Here is a 19,225-nt window from a genome sequence, read left to right as displayed (position 1 = left end):
TCACACAGTTATGACGGGCCATCAGCATCCGTCTCTCAGGCAACACTCCGAGCCCAGATGCATAGTCACTGTTTTCTAACAACAGCATCTGCGGATCCAATGATAACAATAACAGGAACGTCGTCCATGAGATATTGCAAATTATTTTGAACTAATCCCATCATTATCATACATGCAATTACAGTTTCACTGTTAAGAGTTAATGGAAGTGGCTTTTTATAGACAGAGATAATTTGTAATTTACATATTCATATATTACAGAACGTTTGAAGGGTTGGTATTTCTAACAGATCGTCAGAAATGTGAATTTTGCTTATGGGTATTTGTAAAATTATTTGTAGCTCCCTGGAATAAACATGTATGTGTTCCAATATTGTAATTAGATTCTTCATTATTTTTCATTATTGCATTATTTTAAAATGAGATTTTTCTTTCTTGCCCGACTGTCTGTTATATAGTAAACAACATTTAATGTTTAACTAATGCAAATCTTATATCTCAAGGCATTCTTATGTCCTAAAGACCTTCTTTTAGCTGACTATGTATTATGTGAGGGTCTGAAGCTATACTTTTTCAGTCATGCCTCTCTCTCTTTCTCTCTCTTTCTCTATCTCTCTCTCTCTCTCTCTCTCTCTCTCTCTCTCTGCTCTTTTCTTCCTCTCCTCTTGGCTTTCTGCCCGCTTCACTGCAGTTCCTCCTCAGGGAGCAGCAGGCAAAGTCATCGGCTCTAGGAACAGACCTCTCAAATTCATAAAATTCATAGGATTTTTCACAAATGGGTGAACACAATTTTCTACCAATTTCCTCATTATGCAAATATGCAAAATATCGCATTTAAGCCAATTACGGCCCCACACTGTTCCAAATCCACCAGTTCAGACCATAATTGCAGAAACTATCAAATAATTACGGCCGCTAATTGGGAATATTTGTGACAGATAAAACAAATTCTCTCGCAAATTACATTTCATTCAAGGAACCACTGTGCGCCGCTGCATTTTTATCCAAGTCTAATTTATCTTACATAATGAACTGAACTGAGTACTTGTTATCGAATTTGAACAATTCATATGTCCGTAATGTGGAATGATGAAATAAATTAGAGCGAAATTTATACAATATTTTCCTGATCTAGGCGTACTTCGAGAGGCTTCCTCTGTTCAGAGGAAATCTTTCATCGCCATTACATTATGTGTCATGAATTGCGGCTCTAACTGTCGTGAAATCTGATAGAAGCTGATGGGATGCGTTTGAAGCTCATCATAGAGGCCATAGAGAAATGAGAATAAAACAACGGCATGTCTACATAAGGCCTGTAGGCTACACCCCTGGCATTTTTATAATCATCATGATAATTATTATGTTAAAAATAAAATATATTTCAGTGAATATATATAATACGTTTATATTTCATAAAAAATATTTGATATGTTTGCTTTTTTTAGATTTGTATTATTATTATTATTATCGTAGCCTCCACATTAACACAAAAGCTGTGGTAGCACCAAAAAGGAGGTGTTTATCGTTTTAACCAGCCTATAAATAACAATTTATTTTGTCTAATAATTTAATTGTTTTTTAGGTTGTAATATGTTAGTAACCTTAAACCGTGGTGTTACAAGGCATGTTTTTCACCGTATAATCATTTCGCGTTACCTGTAAGGGTCAAGAAGGTCATCTAAAGCACGTTCATGTTGTGCACCTGTTCACGCGTTGTGTGTGATATGTTTAATCCGTGGAAATGGCCTCGGCTCTATGTAAACACACCGTGAGCTGAATGAGGGCGGCCATCCACGCGTGGCAGCTCTGCCTATTTGTCAAAAAATCTTCCATAAATAAAATCTGGGCCAGGCCTGGATATGTGATGTCTCCATTTTAAACACGAGGCTAAAACTCGGAGGGCCAAAAGACCATCATTCAGTCGTGACTATTTAAGGCCATAAATCACAGATGACTTTTTTGTAATGTGACATTACTCCTTTTCATCCAGAATCATTAGGAAAATGGTGCATTGATTTTTTTATGTATTGTTTTAAATGTATATGAAGGGTTATTTGTGTGCGTTACCATATTAATATTTTAGTCGTTTAAATATAGCATTCATTTTGGACCGTTTTTTTCGGGTGATTATAGGAGGCATGCGTTAAAATGGGAAGGTCCTCAGATATGTCTAATCTTTAATTCAATGCCATGGTCGCTAAGTATTTTTAATTGACAAATTAGCGACTTTTAATATACTGGAATTTAATCCTAATTAGTTAAGCGGCTGCTCAAGGTTTGAACATTGCACCATTTATTAGGGGGTCAATTTATTATTTGTTAAGAAGGCTTTATGAAATGAAAGGGCTATTTTTCAAAGCGCTCCGCCCTGTAACCGTGTCGTGCTGTTTGCTGTAGTCATTATGAATTCACTTTAATTTCAATCCCACAATAATATGGTCACTAATGGCTCTGATATTGACGCTAATTGTAAGAGTCAATATTGAGGTGCAGCAGGGAGCCTGTGCTGCAATCCTACACAAATGTCGAATCATTTCTTTGTTTGCATTTATTTTCATTCATCTTTAATTTCTGGAGGAAACCAAAAGACAATTTTCACATAATTTCTGCATGGGAAATTAATGCATTTACCTGGCTAATTTACCTGCTTAATGACATTTTACAGGCCTGCTTTTTTAGTTTCATGCGTGTGTTTTGAAATTCATAGAAATTACATTTTAATGGTCTCCAAATAAACCTTTAAATTACACAAAAGCATCTCTTTGGTTTTTTTTGTTTGTTTTGTTTTTTAAACGTAACCTGATGTTATAAGAACAAATTAACAACATTAAAGCTTCAAAGACCCATATGCAAGCTAACTCAAAAACCCTATAATGATAATGTTCTTTTTTTCAGATAAATAAATAAAAAAATGTAACTCAACAAACATTTTTACAATGAATGCGTAATTGCTTGGTGATATCTCTACGGCAAAAGAGCAGCCTCTTATGTATGTTTAAATCATGTGGACTTGTTCTTTAATGTGTACACACACGGTTACGGTGCCATTCCGGGCAATCCCTGCTCCCCGTCCCCCATCCGTACACAACGTCCTTCGTATCTCACGGGCGCATGATATGCTGGCGGAGCGCACAGATGAAGAAGAGGATATTAAGTGACTCTATCTAACATCCAGGACACAATAGCGGTGATTGATGGAGGACAAAGTGGTAACAGCAGGATGGAAGATAGGGGGGAAAGGGGGTGGGGATGTCCGTTGGGGGTCTCTGTCGAGAGCTCGCGCGCTGTCCCCGTCCACCGTGTTTACTCACTGATGCTCTCAACAAGACAGCCATTGACACCCGGATGGATGAGCCGCGATCCAACGCGCAGAGCCAGAGGTTACCGAGGCTAGAATATAGAGCTCGCGCACGACACGCTCCCTTCACCTAATCTTCCGGCAAAATATTTATCATTATCAATTGGGGGCTGCTCTCTGACATTAGAATACCACGTATGGATAACCCCCGGGAGGATTATCGATCCACACGGCAGCAAACTTACACGGGCAGGCATGAAAGACTTAGGGTCATACGGGACAATGAGAATAAAAACATGGCACCATTTCAGTCGGGTTTATTAAGTAAAACAATGAACCAAAGCGCACTGCCATGACACACGCAGCCCTATCCATGCGCAACTATAGCCCACTAAAGCCAAGGGCGCAGCGGGAGAAAAATAGTACGCCTCAGAAATCTAGGAATAATATTTTTATTCATAAGGTTAGTATGGTATATAGGCAAAACATTTTTCGAGAATATTCCTCTATCTAACTTAAGCTGGCACGTTCTCTCCCCTTGCTGAAACAGATGTAAACCTGAATTCACACTGTGCGCTGTTTTTTTCCTCCAGTACACCCGGTCTGGGTGGAATTGAGATGGCAGGTCGATATTAGAAATGTCTGTTATGTATCTGTCATATTTCCAACTTTATTCCTTTTGAAGTGGAGAGAGAGAGAGAGCGAAAGCGCGGGTTGAATGGCAGCAGGTGCCGGCGGTTTCTTTCACCCCCTTTCCGCCTCCCGAGCGCTAATTGACCGACAGCGTTCATACACACATTCCCACTAATTTTACATTTGCTATTCCGGAGGGGTAACCAGGCACGTCTCAAGAAATACATACCATTCTCACTTTCCATGCAGGCCATCGACGATCTTTAAAAAAATAAATTAGCGGCTTTGTTTCATAATAAGGCCTCCAAGATTCAGACGCGTTTTTGAGGCAGTTTGTTCCACAAGCGCACACACACATTAATAAAAAGAACAAAATAGGAAATTTCCCATCACTGTTTTGTTTTTTTCAGAAACAAGCATTTTCAATAAATAAAATAAAAAATAGACTGATTTTAAGACAACAGGGAACCCTATATAACAGCATGTTTTGACACGTATCCTCTGAATACTGGAACGGGAGGAATTTGTGTATTTGACAAACGATAAATAAACACCTCCTAAAAATAAAGGTACCAAAAATGTTTTTGTCAGGCTGTATGATTCCACAAAGCAGCTCCAGGACCTTTCTGTTGCAATGAGTTTCTGTAGATGGGGAAAAAATAACTTTTGACTATGATGAATATTAGCCAAGGAATGTATTGAAGTGTAGTGCCAAATTGGTGCCAAATATAACTCCGTATAGAAAGACAAAATACATTTTGAGTTTGCTGTGGTTTTACAACACATAAAACTTAAGTGTGAAAAAGGATCGTTGGGGACCCAACGGTTCTTCTATGGCATGGCTGCAAAGAACCCTTTTAGTACCTTTAGTACCTTATTAAAGCGCGTAACGGACAAGACGCTTTGTCTCATTCAAATTCAGGCACAAGGATGAGATACGAATGAATGAGTAGCAAATGAATTAGCCAGTATCGGGTTTATGTGATCAAATAGTGTCTGGTATGACAGACATTGTGCATGCTTTTGAACAGTGATTTACATTATTAAACGTTTAATTGAATATTAGGAAGGGGGGCTTTGTTGAAAGCCAGTGCGTTTCACACACATGCGCACACACACACACACACATTGCTTTTTTGAAAACTCCAAAGTCATCCAGTTTGCTCTAATCACCACAATTAGTCCTGAATTATCACCGGACTCTGACAGACGTTCCTTGTAACTCTCTTTTATTTCCAGGCAGCGCTAATAAGCCGCACTCATTACTGACGCTGATTAAACTGCAAATTAGCCAGCAGTGGCCCCGTTCAGCCTCCCCGCGACTCGCTCAATATCAATTAAGCCCAGCAGCTTGTCTGCGGGTCTCCAGGCGCTTCCAAATGCTTGATAGTGCCACTTATTAGTTTGGAAAACTAGGAAAATACCAATAATCAACGAGTCAGACAAAGAGGGAAAGAGAAAATGAGAGTGGAAGAAAGAAACGGGCTACTCTTTTGCTTTTACTTCAAAAGAAATACCTTCATAGGTTCGTGCGGGCCACTTTTAGGAGTGTGCGCATCGGTAATAGCGCCTGTCATTTCGGACCCGAGCACGGGTGGCCCCTTATCAGTGTGTCAGCAGGGAAGAAAAATGTATTAGACAAGGTAATATCTGGGCTTTTTGAAGTCACTTTTAGATATAATGAATCGCATTAACGCGTGACAAATTTGAAATCCTACATCATTAGGTCGTTCCGGTGGCAGCGAGAATGGATAAGTATTTTCTCTCTCCTTCTAACCTCCTGGAACTGCAGTTAATGATGGTTTATTTTATTTATTTATTTCATTAAAGAGAAATCATCTAATAAAGCAGCAATTATTTTTCCCTGCTCTCATGTAAAAGTGTCCCAGTGATGCAAGCAAACATAAAATAGTGGGCATGTAGGAGTCCAGTGGTTTAATTTTTCATTAAGCACGTTAATTTGGGACTAAATGATGTAAAAGCTGAAATCAGAGTAAATGATTATTGCAGTAAACTATATCAATGGCGAGTAGCTTATGGCTCAATTTCAAAGTGTGAGCTTTGTAAAACTTTTGTATTGGACTGTTAATTCACCATTCATGGTCAAAGAGTTTAGCCTACACCATTATTTATTATATGCATTGAATTTGTTCAGTGTGGTTTTTAGGGCTAATCACTTTGAGAAAATGTTGCTATATTTCTACCTAAATCTTGATAATTCGTTTATTTGGCATAAACTAACCTATTAATTCATATAAAAATTGACTTGAATTAAACCATTTAGATGTTACCACTAATCACCTTTTATACTGCACACAAGCATGAAGTTGCAAAGGAACGAGATTTGCAGTAATTTTATGGCTTTCTTTTAATGTCTTTAGAGATTCTGAAAATTTGAATTGCTTGTAGATGCCCACATTAAAATACTGTAGTATACACTAGTATTTACTACAGTAAACTGCAGTAAGATTCCTAGATAGCCTATATTTGAACCTTACCATAATATCCTACTATGCAATATACAGTATACAGATACTGCAATTGTTTACTGTAGTAAATATACTAGATGTGGGGAAGATAATTATTTTTCACTTTCAGATCTTAATGCAGGCCTTTAAACGTTTAGTTCATCATGCTTCTTCGTCACACACGCACGCACGCACGCACACACACACACACACGCAAAGTTTTCTGTTGTATAATTATGGTTCTCGTGGTTTGCAATGGACCGGAGACCAGTAAAAGGACGTTTTGTCCTGATATCACCCTCCCCTTTGCTTCACCTGGCCCTCTTTTATGATCAATACCAATGAATGAGTCGATTTAGAGATATGATCATGAATCACCCGCGTCTCAATCTTCCACCGGACAGTACTGCTTCGCGTGCAGTCTTTCTAGGTTACCAGGGTGACGGAGGACCGGTGGGCTCGGTAGTGATGACATTCATCATTCCCGCCGCGTTGTCTGCAGTTTGACAACTCCTGACATGTGTGACATATCTCACTTTACCTGCTCCAGTCTAAAACATTACCTCCGGCAATCGAGGTGTCTATGATGTCCACTATGCTTTCAGTGAGTAGATCATACAACGCCCAACATAGTGGAGTCGACAGCAGGAGCCCAGTCGTATTGACCAATACAAATCATATCACTGCAGTATTTTCCAATCCATTACCTGTTGATTAAAGAAATATTCTGATTATTAACACTAACACTATGTGTTTGAAGTGTAGGCTGTAGGCTAATATAAGTGGAATTAACAATTGTAGTTCTCATTATAAATGATATAGGCTAATATGATAACAGAATATAAGGAGTGAAATTGTAGACGAGGAAAAAATTTGACAACAGTACGACACAGATAGAAACCGAATACAGTAAAAATTATGTAGCCTACATTAAGCTTTGTCACGTGCACGAGGAAAATAGCAAAAAACTAAGCTCAACTAAACAATGTTTTAAAGAAACCTAATGAAAGCCGTTTAAACGTCTAGAAAGTTCACACCGACATAAAATATTTTATGTTAAAGAGTAAAAACAAAGCTGTCTGCTCTTACTATTTGATGACATGATTGCTCAGTTGACCTCTGAACTGCGTTTCCAAGCCGCGTCTTGTGCGCATGCGCGGAGTTTCTGCTGCGTCGTTTTGATAGTGGCTAACATGCTAATCTCATCTGCTCGTTTCTTATATTAAAAACGAAACGTATTTATCTATCTTTTCTTCATTTTGCACTATTTCTGAAGAAACGAACAATGGCGGATCCAAGAATAAGACAAATAAAAATCAAGACCGGCGTGGTGAAACGGTAAGATTAAATGAATTGCATTTTTCCTGTGTGATTGTCAGCAGGGTAAGGCCGCGTATTCGCCGCGCCCCTATTTGAGCACACGCCGCAGATGTGTGTCATCATTCGGCATAGGATGTAAATCTAGTCCGGTGATTTGATAGCAGCCGTAGCATAACCCGGCCGTCACGTTCAGCTCGCCGGTTGAATGAAGTGAATCGACACGTCTAGGACCTTATGAGTGACAATCGTGACAACTTTTATATGTGTTTAGTTAAAAATGGCAATATGAACATTAAACTGAAGATGAGAAATTAATTCCAGGCGGTGTGTGTAATTATTAAACCAGTAGTAGTAACTAGAGGTAAAGCATGTGTTTATTTGAACTATAGAGAAATACAACATGTCATCTGAAGTCTCCATCTATGTGTATTATTTCTACGCTGATATTTGTATGGTTTAATTTATATTTGCACACAACCGTTTGGTTATTTTGTAGGTGCGTCACATTTATAATTGTTGAATAAGTTTACCAAACATACCTTGACAATGTTTTATCCATATACAGTGAGATATCACACTAGTGTTGTCTGTTTTGTATTTTTTTACTTTCAGCAGACATAAATGCTGATTTAAGTAATGCCATTAGGTTCCTCTTATCTATGATCTCATTGATACAGATTACGTCATGTTTGTAAAACAACAGTAAGATGGAAGCATAGTTAGTCAGAATAGCTTAATGAATGTTATACCCGTATAAAAGTTGGTCATTTGTGTTCTGCGGGTGTCTGTGATTGTGGCTCATCCTCTTTGTACCCTTCCTTTCTCCGCTCTCCCCTCCAATCCCCACCTGACTGCTGTTTGCATTGATTGACCATATGAGGGTCTGATTGAGATGGGCCTGCTTGATAGGGCTGGTAATGGAAGTGAGGGAATGATTCTCAGTGGGGATGAGAACGAGAGAGGGTTAGGAAACAAGCCGCACACCGTGCCAACACAGGAGACAACATTGTAATGAGCCCCGCTAAGATAAGAACCAACTGTTCAACCTGTCAAAGCCGGCTGATGTTCACGTGTGGGACCAATCTGATCTTGGTGTCTGGATTCATTTATGCAAAATTTGCTTATAGCATTGGCTTTTTCGGTGTCAGCTGATGTTTTTTTTTGGAGGAATTCTTCCTGCTGCCAACACATTGTTCATATCTCTCAGACAGATTTCCTGTCTGTTATTTCGCTGTATGCGGACAGTCTGGCCCCGTATCGATTAGAGCTGTGCAAGTTGCTTTGTTTTCTTTCAGATGAGTCTTTAGGTTGTATAGATTTGTCTCCGTGTTTCTCTCCCCATGAGCACAGGCCTGCGAGGTTCACTCCGAATGAGGCTTCTCAGCTCCGGGTCAGATAATTGATTTTGTCCACCTTTGAACGCTGTATTGCTGAATTGCATTTCTTCATTTGTCAGGCCCATGTGGGCCGCTTGATGGGCACATGGTTTACTCGTTTTGGCCCTGTTTGTATGTTTTCACTCACTAGAAGTTAATTTTTTCATTGGCGCTCTGTCAGTGGGCCTTATTTGTGAAACGCAAGCAGAAAGGATTGCTGTCTAAACTGTATGTAAAACCTTAAATGGTTGGATGCAGTAAACCTGTGTTTATAAAAAGATTTATGAACATTTTACACAGATTTGTTCTGCTCCAGTATTGGATTTTTTTTAGTTTGTCTCTACCTGTCAAACCCCTGCGTGAGTGATTTTTTTTTGTCTGAATAATATAAATTTGCGTCATTACCCTTTAAAGTTTCTTTAAAGTCTGGACACTGAATCTGTCGGTGTCCTCTGGCAGTCTGTTTACTTTTTGTGATCCACTCCAGTATTGACAGCTGTGTCCGTTCTGCTCTGCTGTGTGATTTGGGAGTTTTCAGAAGGTGATGGGTCAGCGTTTCATGGGATTAAGTTTTGGACCTTGTGGTTGTGGGTTCTGGTAATGTCAGTTGATTATCATTTTTAAATCAAGCAGCTCTCAAACCGCTGGACTTCAAGATTCCGAAAGCCTCGAGGACCACTTGACCGCCCCATGAAGGGATCAAGATCTCTGATCCCAAATGTTGCCTTCGCAGTAGTGTTCACTGCTAATGCTGAAGTGTTACACACCGTAGCCTTTGTTGAGGATTCATGTGGCATTCGTTTTATTGCAGACCTTCTCTCAAAGATTCAAGCAAGTTAGGATACACATTACCATCTCAGCCACCACCATCCTTTCTTTCCGTCACCTGCTCCGTTCTTTCTCTCTCTTCTTTATTTTGGCGATGTGTTCCAGCGTGCATTTTCTGGCCGAGCTCAGCGGATGCACTTAATAAAATGACAGACGTAATTTGCTTTTGTCACTAGGTCTCTCCGCTGGCCTGGCGCCTCAAAAATACAGTATTAGAGGGGCGCGAATGTGTGTGTCGAGTCTAATTCTTTTCTCGATTTTCCAGCGAGATGCTTTTTCCATTAAGCTGAAGGAAGCGGTCCTGGCAGCCCCATTTACAGACGACCAGCTCCGCCCCTGCTATAAGCTACATCCACATCACCCTGCAGAAACCAAAAATTAACATCAGCATGACACTTTTTCATTAGCCTGTCCCTCACTTTTATTAGAATTATGCTACACGCGATCTCTCCACCCCTCGCCCGCCACCCTGTCGCCCCCGTCTGCCTTCCATGCTTGTGTCTCCCTAGTTTAGTTCCACCCCCATCCTCCCGTGGACTGATTTTTGCGTGCACATCTGAGAAAGCCTTACCTTGTTGAGCATATGCTCAGAATTGCACGCGGGCGTTGTGATTGAAGCCTGTTAAAACCAGCGTAATTGACATAAAATATGACGGAGTGCCGCAGTCGGAGAGGATTCTTGCGGCACGTGGCCCAGGCTGGCAGAACGTTTGATTAATGGAGAAGCGTCTGCTCTCGCCCCTCTCGCTCTTGCTGTCTAACACACATGCGGCTGATTTTATGAAAAATGAATTCCACGACGCCATGTCGTCCCGACAAGCGAGCAGGCCACAGACGGAAAGCGGCTATTAGCTAGAATCATTATCAATAGTGATATTTTCAAACTCCATTATGGCAATCAGTCCTCGAATTTACTCAATGCATTTAGTTCATTTGCCCATAATTGATAAATAATCAAAATTTATCAATGTACTCGTGCCCCGTTTTCACTAACAATCAAGCAAAAGTGGCCTATTTGCCACCTGATTTGGTCCAAATTAGGGACTAAATTGATGATCAATTAATCCTAGAAGGGGCAGTACAGTGTCTTTGCGTGTGTGTAAGAGAGAGAGACAGATGGAGTTAAAAGACAGATTAGCGTAGCGATGAGGAAGTAGCTGATGCAGCTTAGCGTTGTGGCCAACAAGCATGCAGCTTTTCTGAGATTGATAGTAGATACATCATCAGGGACAAGTAGAAAAGACGAGGAGGAGTGTGGAGAGGGAGTCAGGAAATGCTGGGAAAAACATGTCTACCATTGGATGTACACAGCCGCAGAAAAATAAATAAGAGAACATTTCAAAATCAGTTTTTCTGATATTCAAATTTATTATTTCTAGGTATGTGTTTAGGTAGAGTTATCATTTTTGTTTCATTTTGTGAACCACTCACAATATTTCTCACAAGATTAATTTATTTGCATGGCCTGGTGGTTAGAGTGTAGGGCTTGTGATCAGAAGGTTGCAGGTTCGAATCTTAGTACCAGCAGGTCATGACTGAAGGGCCCTTGAGCAAGACACCTCACCCCTGATTGCTCTGCAGTAATGTTCCACTGTAAAAAAAACTACTTTTAAGTCGCTTTGCCAAATGAATAAATGTAAATGTAATGTAAATGCATGACAACAGTTATATTTCTACATGTATTTAGAAAAAGTTATTATTAAATCAGTTGTAACTAGAGGTAAAGCATGTGTTTGTTTTGGCTAAAGAGAAATCCAACATATCATCTGAAGACACAAAATTGTGAGATGGAATTATGATAAAATCATTCTTTGAAAAATGGTTGTTTCATGAGTTTATTTACACCCCGACATTGATTTGCTCTCAAGCATCAATGACAGGCGTAGAAAATGTTATTATACAATTTTCGATATAATATATTTTCTAGTTAGTTGTTTGTCCACGTTGAAAACTAATTCCCGACAACACTGATAATACAAAAAGTATAAAATTTCTGGAGCAGAAACTCCTGTACAATGTATAGTGTACGTTACAATGTATAGTATAATGCAATGTAAGTCACTTTGGATAAAAGCGTCTGCCAAATGCGTAAATGTTAAGTGTAAATGTCCTGCTATCCAACTCATTCTTGTTCTCACATCTCTTTCAGTTTGTCCAAGGATGAGCTGATGTACATAAAGGAGACGAAGCAGCAGGAAGAGAAGATTGAGCGACTGAAGGCAGAAGCAGGAGACGAGTATGTAATCAAGAAACAGGTGAGAAAAAATATTCAAGGCTTTCATCGAAAACAACAGCTGCCCTGTCGGCTTTGAGACAACTCTGATGGGACTTCCTCATTTAACTCACTGTAAGTACCTCATTCAGGGTCCAAACCCGAAGAAATCATTAGATGTTCCCCAAACTCTGATTCCAGTCACCTACAGCATTATGCACTTTAAAGTGTTATACTGGGTCCAAAAATTAACATTCACCCCACACAAATGCCATTGCTGGGTGAATTGAGAATATTTATTGGCCATATGTTTATTTATGTCCCTGCAACACTGGGATTATTTAGCTCATGCAAATTGCAAATTTGGCAGATAAATATAAGCTTTGTCCATTTATCACTCTGGTGTAGTTTTTAAAAGACACAAGTAGCAATGGATAGTTTAAAAAGTCTCATTTTTGTGATAAAAGGCAGATTGTTAAATTAAATAAATCTCTATTTTGTTAATTTACCAAAGGCAATATTTGTTTATTTTAGGCATTGTGTTTAGGACCTTCTAAGGCTTTAACTAAAGTGTGAATACTGGACTGCTGGTACATGTTGCTCGTCCTGCCCTTTAACAGGAATAGCTTTGTTAATGGTGAAGGAGACGTGGCTGATTCGCTGTGGCAGTGCTGTGGGTGAAATCAGGCCGAGAGTTTTAATGAGTTTTAATGTGCTGATGCAAAATTAATGACGTTATGTAACTTTGGAGGAGTTTTGTAATTAACAACACATGCTGCTAATTTAGTGGATCTCAAGAAGTAGTGGCCCATGTTCTCTCTCTCTCTCTCTCCTCTTACGTTCCTCTGTATTTCTCTCTGGAGTGGAGGTATATGTACAGCTCTCTTTTTTTGAAGCAAGTGCTCAATAATCACTCAACAAGGGAACAGAGTTTACAGAATTTCCTTCAAATGCTTAATGAGGTTACGCACACAAACAGAAATTCTTATATCCTCAGAGGGTGGTTGTGTTTTCGAGCTGATGGGTTTTGTGATGCAAGATTTCAGTCTGTGTTTTTACTCTGTACAGTAAAAGCATTTTTCCGTGTGTTAAACAGATGGAGGTATTACAGGAAGCAAAAATGATGGTTCCCGACTGTCACCGGCGTTTAGCGATTGCCCATGCTGACCTGGAGCAACTATTGGTGAGATTATCTCGCACACATTATTTTTTATGTAACCTTCTCAGAATCACTATTTTGACATTGCGCTTCTCTCCGCAAACATACAACTAGGGATACACGATAAATTATTGGCCAATTCGGTATCGGGCGATAAGTGGTCATTTTTAATGTTATCGTATCGGCCGATAATACAATTTAAGGCCGATATAGTATAGCTGATTCATTTCCTCTTGTTAAACTTCTTTAGTTAAATACAGTACTGTCTTTCTGTCATGATCATTCACTTACTGCTATTAGCAAAACATTGTTGATATAGTTTTGTATATATTTATGAATGTGTAAATTATAGGAACAAAAGCATATTGTTTGAAGCCGACTGCTCTATGAATGCCTTCTGTCTTGAGACCCGGTAGACTTCCCTTCTGGGTTGCTCTGGAAGAACATCTTTAATTTGTTTATTAAATAAACATTATACCAGAAAAGTTTAAAAGTTAAAGAATCGTTATTTAGTGTAAAGTAGGCTTGGTACATGATTCTCAGGAACGGAATAATATTCCGTCTCAGATAATGTTTTATTAATATTTAGATACTCTATATCAACCAATATATAGGTTGTTGGCTAACAAAGGTTAAGAATTATCGGATAATGTTATCGGTCAAAAATAACATATCGGTGCATCCCCACATGAAACCATAAGTTTTGTTTTGTTTGGTAAAATTGTAATGTTTTCTACATCTCCGTTTATGAAATTTTATCACGTGACCACTTGAATTTGGGTAATTCCTTAGATTATGACGAACATTTTTGATATGTTAAAAGCTTCAAAAGTATCTTTCTATGTATTTGTAAGAGTGATTAGCATAGGACATAAAAGGTGTGTTAGTAAGCAAGTTGTCTGTATGTGAGAGACGTCTCCCTGTTCTGGTATTCAGAGAAAGTATGGGTGTATTACAGAGGTCATGTTCATGAACAGAAAACATCCATTGTTTAAAAGAGAAAAGGGATGCCATTGGGTCATGCAGGTGCACAAGTCCTGCTTGTTATAGTTCCAGTGTGTGCTTAAATGAAATAATTTGTAATATCTTAGTTGTTCTTTACACCAGCAAGGCTCTTACACACACACACACTCACACAGTCCTGTGCTCATTCCAGTTCATTAGTAACGTTGTCACGGCAATGGCCTCCATAGAAACCGTCGTCGATCGATTAGCATTGATACGACCTACTTCACTCACTGCCTCCATTTTCACACTGTGTTAAGTGTGTGTTTGTCTGTGCTGGTTGTGTGCGCAATATCTGACAGGTTCACTGAGTGAATTAGCTGTTTGGTGATGGAGTTAGTATATCTGTGTGTTACTGGGATTCAAAGTAATAACTCCTAAATGGGGTTCACACAGATTTTTTTTCCATCTAATACAAAAATTGCGAACTCACACTTTATTCAGCCTACATCGAACAAAATTATTTAGTATTTTGATGATATTTGTAGAAATATGGCTGACCATATATATCTGTATATGTGGAGATGTGTATGTAAAAATATACACTTTAATTTGAGATGTAGACTTGAATTTTATCACAATTCTTTAAGATTTTGTGATTTATTTAAGTTTGAACATAGTAGCCAACATGTAATGTTTATAAAAATATTATATAATAATAATCTGTTGTTTTTTATTAATATATATAATTTGTATTATATCACATGTAATGTAATTTATGCATATACATTTTTATTCTCAATGGACCAATTAATTTGGCTTCTTTAAGAACTTAAATGTCGCTTCTCAATATATTTTTTAAGAAACTCCAAATTGGATCCAGTCAATGACTTAAAACTTTTCTATTTCAGGAAACGGAGGAAGAATTGGCTGAAACAGAAGAATACAAGGAGGCCAGAACTGTTTTAGATTCAGTCAAGCTAGAAGGATGATGTCCAGGCATAAATACACACTGACATCTCAAGTGTCCATTCCAGTTGTTCTCACTTATTTTGTGTTTCTGCAGTACATCGATGAGTTTACTGTGGCCTCTGATCTGTGTTTTACTCATTTTTTGTAATAATTCACAAGTTAATAATGCACCAATTTCTCTTTGGCCTTACATGTTCAAATTTACAGCCGTGAAATAAAGTTTCTTTTTACCATTACAACCCTTGCTTTCGTTATTGACACATATTGTACATATTGTTAATACTGAATGTTCATTTTTATAATCAAATATAGATTTTTCTCAGTGGATACTTAATCTTCAGTCTATTACGATATGAATCATTATTAGATAAGAGGATCTTCTAATGGGAATGCAGAATTCAGATCTGGGATTTTATTTAAGTTCTTTTCATATATTTTGGCTACGAGCGTGCAGAATGTTTTTAGAAATCTAATACAGAACAAAGTGGAATTACTAAAGTAAATGCTTTTCGTTGCAGCATGTAAGCATTTACATCCTACATAGTGGCGTTATAATAAATGTTAAATATGAATCTGGATTTCTCTTGTATATGAGGAGGTTTTGTTTTGCTGCGCGCTGGGTGAGAGCTGAAATAAGAAAAGGATGAAAACCTATGATGACAATATTTCCAACTCTTCTTAAAAGACAGTGACCTCCGCTGGCCAGATTCACTCATGCAAGCAAGAGGCTTGTCTATCTGCTGCACATGTCCACAAGCCTTGAACATTGCGATCACAATCAGCCATATAAACCATCTTACTAGCAATGGTTGCGCTTTGCTTTTTTTTTAAATGCATCAATAGTCTAAAAATTTTGAAATAGCCTATGCATTTGACAACATCATAAATATGGCCCTTTTGTATTTGCACTGGCCACCCGAGAGTACACCTAAAAGCTTGAAAAAACATGAATATCAGTGTTTTTCAAAGTGGCACCTTACAAATAATTGCTGATCTTTTGAAAGCCTTTTTTGCAGTTATTTAACCAAACGGTCACATGAAATGTTTCACACATGATCCTTATAGGAGCAAACCCATAGGTGTAGACTTGATATTAATCTACATTAAGTCATCGAAAAGTTGGCTTAAAGTGAGCCCATTTAAAAGAGTACATCGAGTTTTATTTCTTAAATCTAACAAAAGTTTTCTTCGCGTGTTTTTGTATAAACACGAATGCACCTGCAATGATATTGTGCAAATAACATGTTTACCATAACTCTTGCTGTTTTTAAATTGAATTCTTTCAATAAGTAATTTATTTAAATAATAAGTAATTACAGTAATAAATAATTGAATGGCTTCATGTCAAGTTCATGATCGAATCCCATTTTATACTCCGTATCGGTTTACTTGATCCGGGCTTTTGTGCAGGTCGGCCTGTTGAACTTGAAGCGGGTCTTTCACAGTTTGGTTAAAAGAAGCAGATGAATTCGGTTTCCATTCGGCTCGGTCCTTATTCTACACATTTCGATAATTATCGGGTTCACCCCGAAGCCTCATTATAACGTTAATGAGGCGCCGCCACTCCGTGACACCCAACCGCTCCATCTCGTTAAGGAAATCGCTCTTCAATGCTGATTATTTTATTTGGAGCCATAATTATATTTCTTTCGGATAAATCACGGTCTAATCGAGTCCGTTCGGAGGGCAGCGCCTCTAATTGGAGCATGAGATGCGGCGGTGGGCGCGCGCTACCGACCTGCTCGCGCGACCGGGGAACAGAGCGCCTGATAGATGTGGGGAGTGGAGGGGGGTAGTTCTTCATCTAGCCCCCCTTACAGCTAAAACACAACAACTTATTACCTTTAATCCCCCCGACTGTCACCGCATCACCTGCACGAAACAAGAATCTAATTTGTTAAACTGGCATTTCTGCAGATGGACGATCGATTTTCTCTTTAGAAATCTCTAATTGAGTGAATATATACGGCCCGTGATCACATTCCGCTGTGTGCGCGCATGCATGTGAGGTCAGAAATAGACCACTCACAAAAATGCTGAAACGTAGACAACTAACTTGTAATACTTTTGTGGGTTATAATCTCAGACGTGCAATGTGTAGTATTTATATATAATTATCTTGGTATGAAAACAATCTGATCTGAAACCTTTATTTTGTTTGTTTCTAATAATCACAGTTTAGGGGCAAACTTGATGAAAATGTCCTACAATCATAGGCCGACCTTAAGGGACAACTGCAGAGGGGAAATGGTTCATGAAAAGAATATCATTTTAATTTTAAGAACAGCAGCCTATTTCTCAAACGCATCCAGTGTAACGTTTTTGTTTGCCATTTCCAATCGCTGGAACCCAACAAATACTATTTATTTATAGAAAAAATAAATAGTATTGTAAATGTTTATTTGACATAATTGTGTATTTTAATGAGTAGGCTTTAGTTATAATAACAATGGCGGTCAATGGAAGTCCCCATTTACGAGTGAACTGTGTGGAATTGTAAATGTTATTTGCAATAGGCGTCAATTTACATTTAGAAGTAACATTTCTGGGAAACATAGCTTGGTTAAATTAACCTCACGAAAAAAAGGGGAAAAGTTATTTTTCTAACAGAATTATTTTGTTGGGATTTGCCAGTAACGTTTGTTTTATTTAAGACCAAATCGTGGTCTCTCCCAACCCTTTCTAATAGCGGGACTAAACGTGCATACGTTTGTGTATATTGGCTGGCTGAGAAAATGTCGAGGAAAATTATCCGCTGTGTAATCTGTCCCGCACTATGTAACTTTAGTGTACCATGTGGGACCGATAACGTGGTGGATGTGAAGGCCATGAGGTGGTGACAGGTTGGTAAAATCACTAAGCAAAGGAGAGTGAGGAAGCAGAATCCTCTCGCGTTCAGAATTACATTTGTTTTTCTTGTGATTTTATTAAAAGTCACTCCTCATCTCCAGAGCGCGTGAAAATGTCTACTTTCCACTCAGATGCGCCGCATTAACTTGCAGGGCGCAAGTTTGTTTGTTTGTCTATTTTTATTTATATGCAGTGTAAGATTGATGCGAGCTTGTTATCGCTATGTGGAAAGCGAGAGAGGGAGAGAGAGTGTGTGTGTGTGAGAGAGAGAGAGAGAGAGAGAGAGAGAGAGAGAGAGAGATACAGAGAGAGAGAGAGAGAGAGAGAGAGAGAGAGAGGATCTGCCTTCTGAATCACCTCCCAAATTACCGCATCTCTCTCTCTCTCTCTCTGGCTCTAGCTCTTGTGTGTATACACACAATATCACTTGTGCATTACTTCTGTTATCTAAAACTATTTTGTAGTAACTATTAAAAATAAGACATTTATTTTTAGTTGTATTTATTATATAAAAGTGTTTACCTGTTATAACTAAAAAAGTTACTGTTACCTACAGCTTTTGCTGTAAATGTGTTTTAGCGCTGGATATTTTGATTAAACATTATATTGGAATGATAAAAAATCTAATTTGGAAAAAAAATATTTTTTTAAATGTAGCCTTAATTGGTTGTGAGTTTGTTTATATTGTTTCTTTATTTCATGAAGAATGGCAATAGTTATTATTGCTATTCAACGGTTGTTGTTAATCATAGGCTATTATTGGTTTAATATTTTATTATTATTCATTGCATTTTTGCAAATAGTACGCAAAGCATGTCTTATTAGCTGCTAAATTACTAATGTTGTATCTTATAATGGTTGATTGTCATGTTTTTATAGTATGTTCGTTCTTGATGTTTAGTTGTGGTCACCACTTTTTCTTGCAGCCCAGAGAAAACAGAAAGATTTTTTTCTTTTTCATTACTGGCGAGGTCAAGAAACTGTTGTGTATCCCCCTTCAAATGCATTTAATAAAATGTTTTGCTTCGCTTCGTGTTTCACAAATAAAGCTTGAAATCCCCTCGCTGGCCGCAGGCCGGGTATTGGTGTTGAGAAATTCAATCTGTACATTTTCTACGAGGTAAACAGACGAAATGAATTGCATTAGAGCAAGCCAATGTATTT

At 38.3% G+C, this 19,225-nt stretch overlaps 1 protein-coding gene across 1 annotated transcript; it reads left to right on the top strand.

Annotated features, from left to right (window-relative positions):
* The first annotated feature begins 7,547 nt into the window (after positions 1-7,547).
* tbca (tubulin cofactor a) lies at positions 7,548-17,790 on the top strand. Its single transcript, XM_079485837.1, has 4 exons — positions 7,548-7,737; positions 12,073-12,178; positions 13,232-13,318; positions 15,151-17,790. The coding sequence occupies exons 1-4, from the start codon at positions 7,685-7,687 to the stop codon at positions 15,229-15,231; spliced, it is 327 nt and encodes a 108-aa protein (XP_079341963.1). The 5' UTR covers positions 7,548-7,684; the 3' UTR covers positions 15,232-17,790.
* Positions 17,791-19,225: the final 1,435 nt, after the last annotated feature.

This window comes from Barbatula barbatula, assembly GCF_947034865.1.
Source record: "Barbatula barbatula genome assembly, chromosome: 22".
NCBI classification, from domain to species: Eukaryota; Metazoa; Chordata; class Actinopteri; order Cypriniformes; family Nemacheilidae; genus Barbatula; species Barbatula barbatula.
Note: the sequence above shows the minus strand (reverse complement) of the source record. Positions and strands in the feature narration are given on the sequence as shown.

Bases quoted from the DNA above. Each gene is read 5' to 3' on its own strand.
- tbca (XM_079485837.1), top strand. From the start codon at position 7,685: ATGGCGGATCCAAGAATAAGACAAATAAAAATCAAGACCGGCGTGGTG. The intron at 7,738-12,072 runs GTAAGATTAAAT...CATCTCTTTCAG, and splicing joins AAGACCGGCGTGGTGAAACG to TTTGTCCAAGGATGAGCTGA. The intron at 13,319-15,150 runs GTGAGATTATCT...TTTCTATTTCAG, and splicing joins CTGACCTGGAGCAACTATTG to GAAACGGAGGAAGAATTGGC.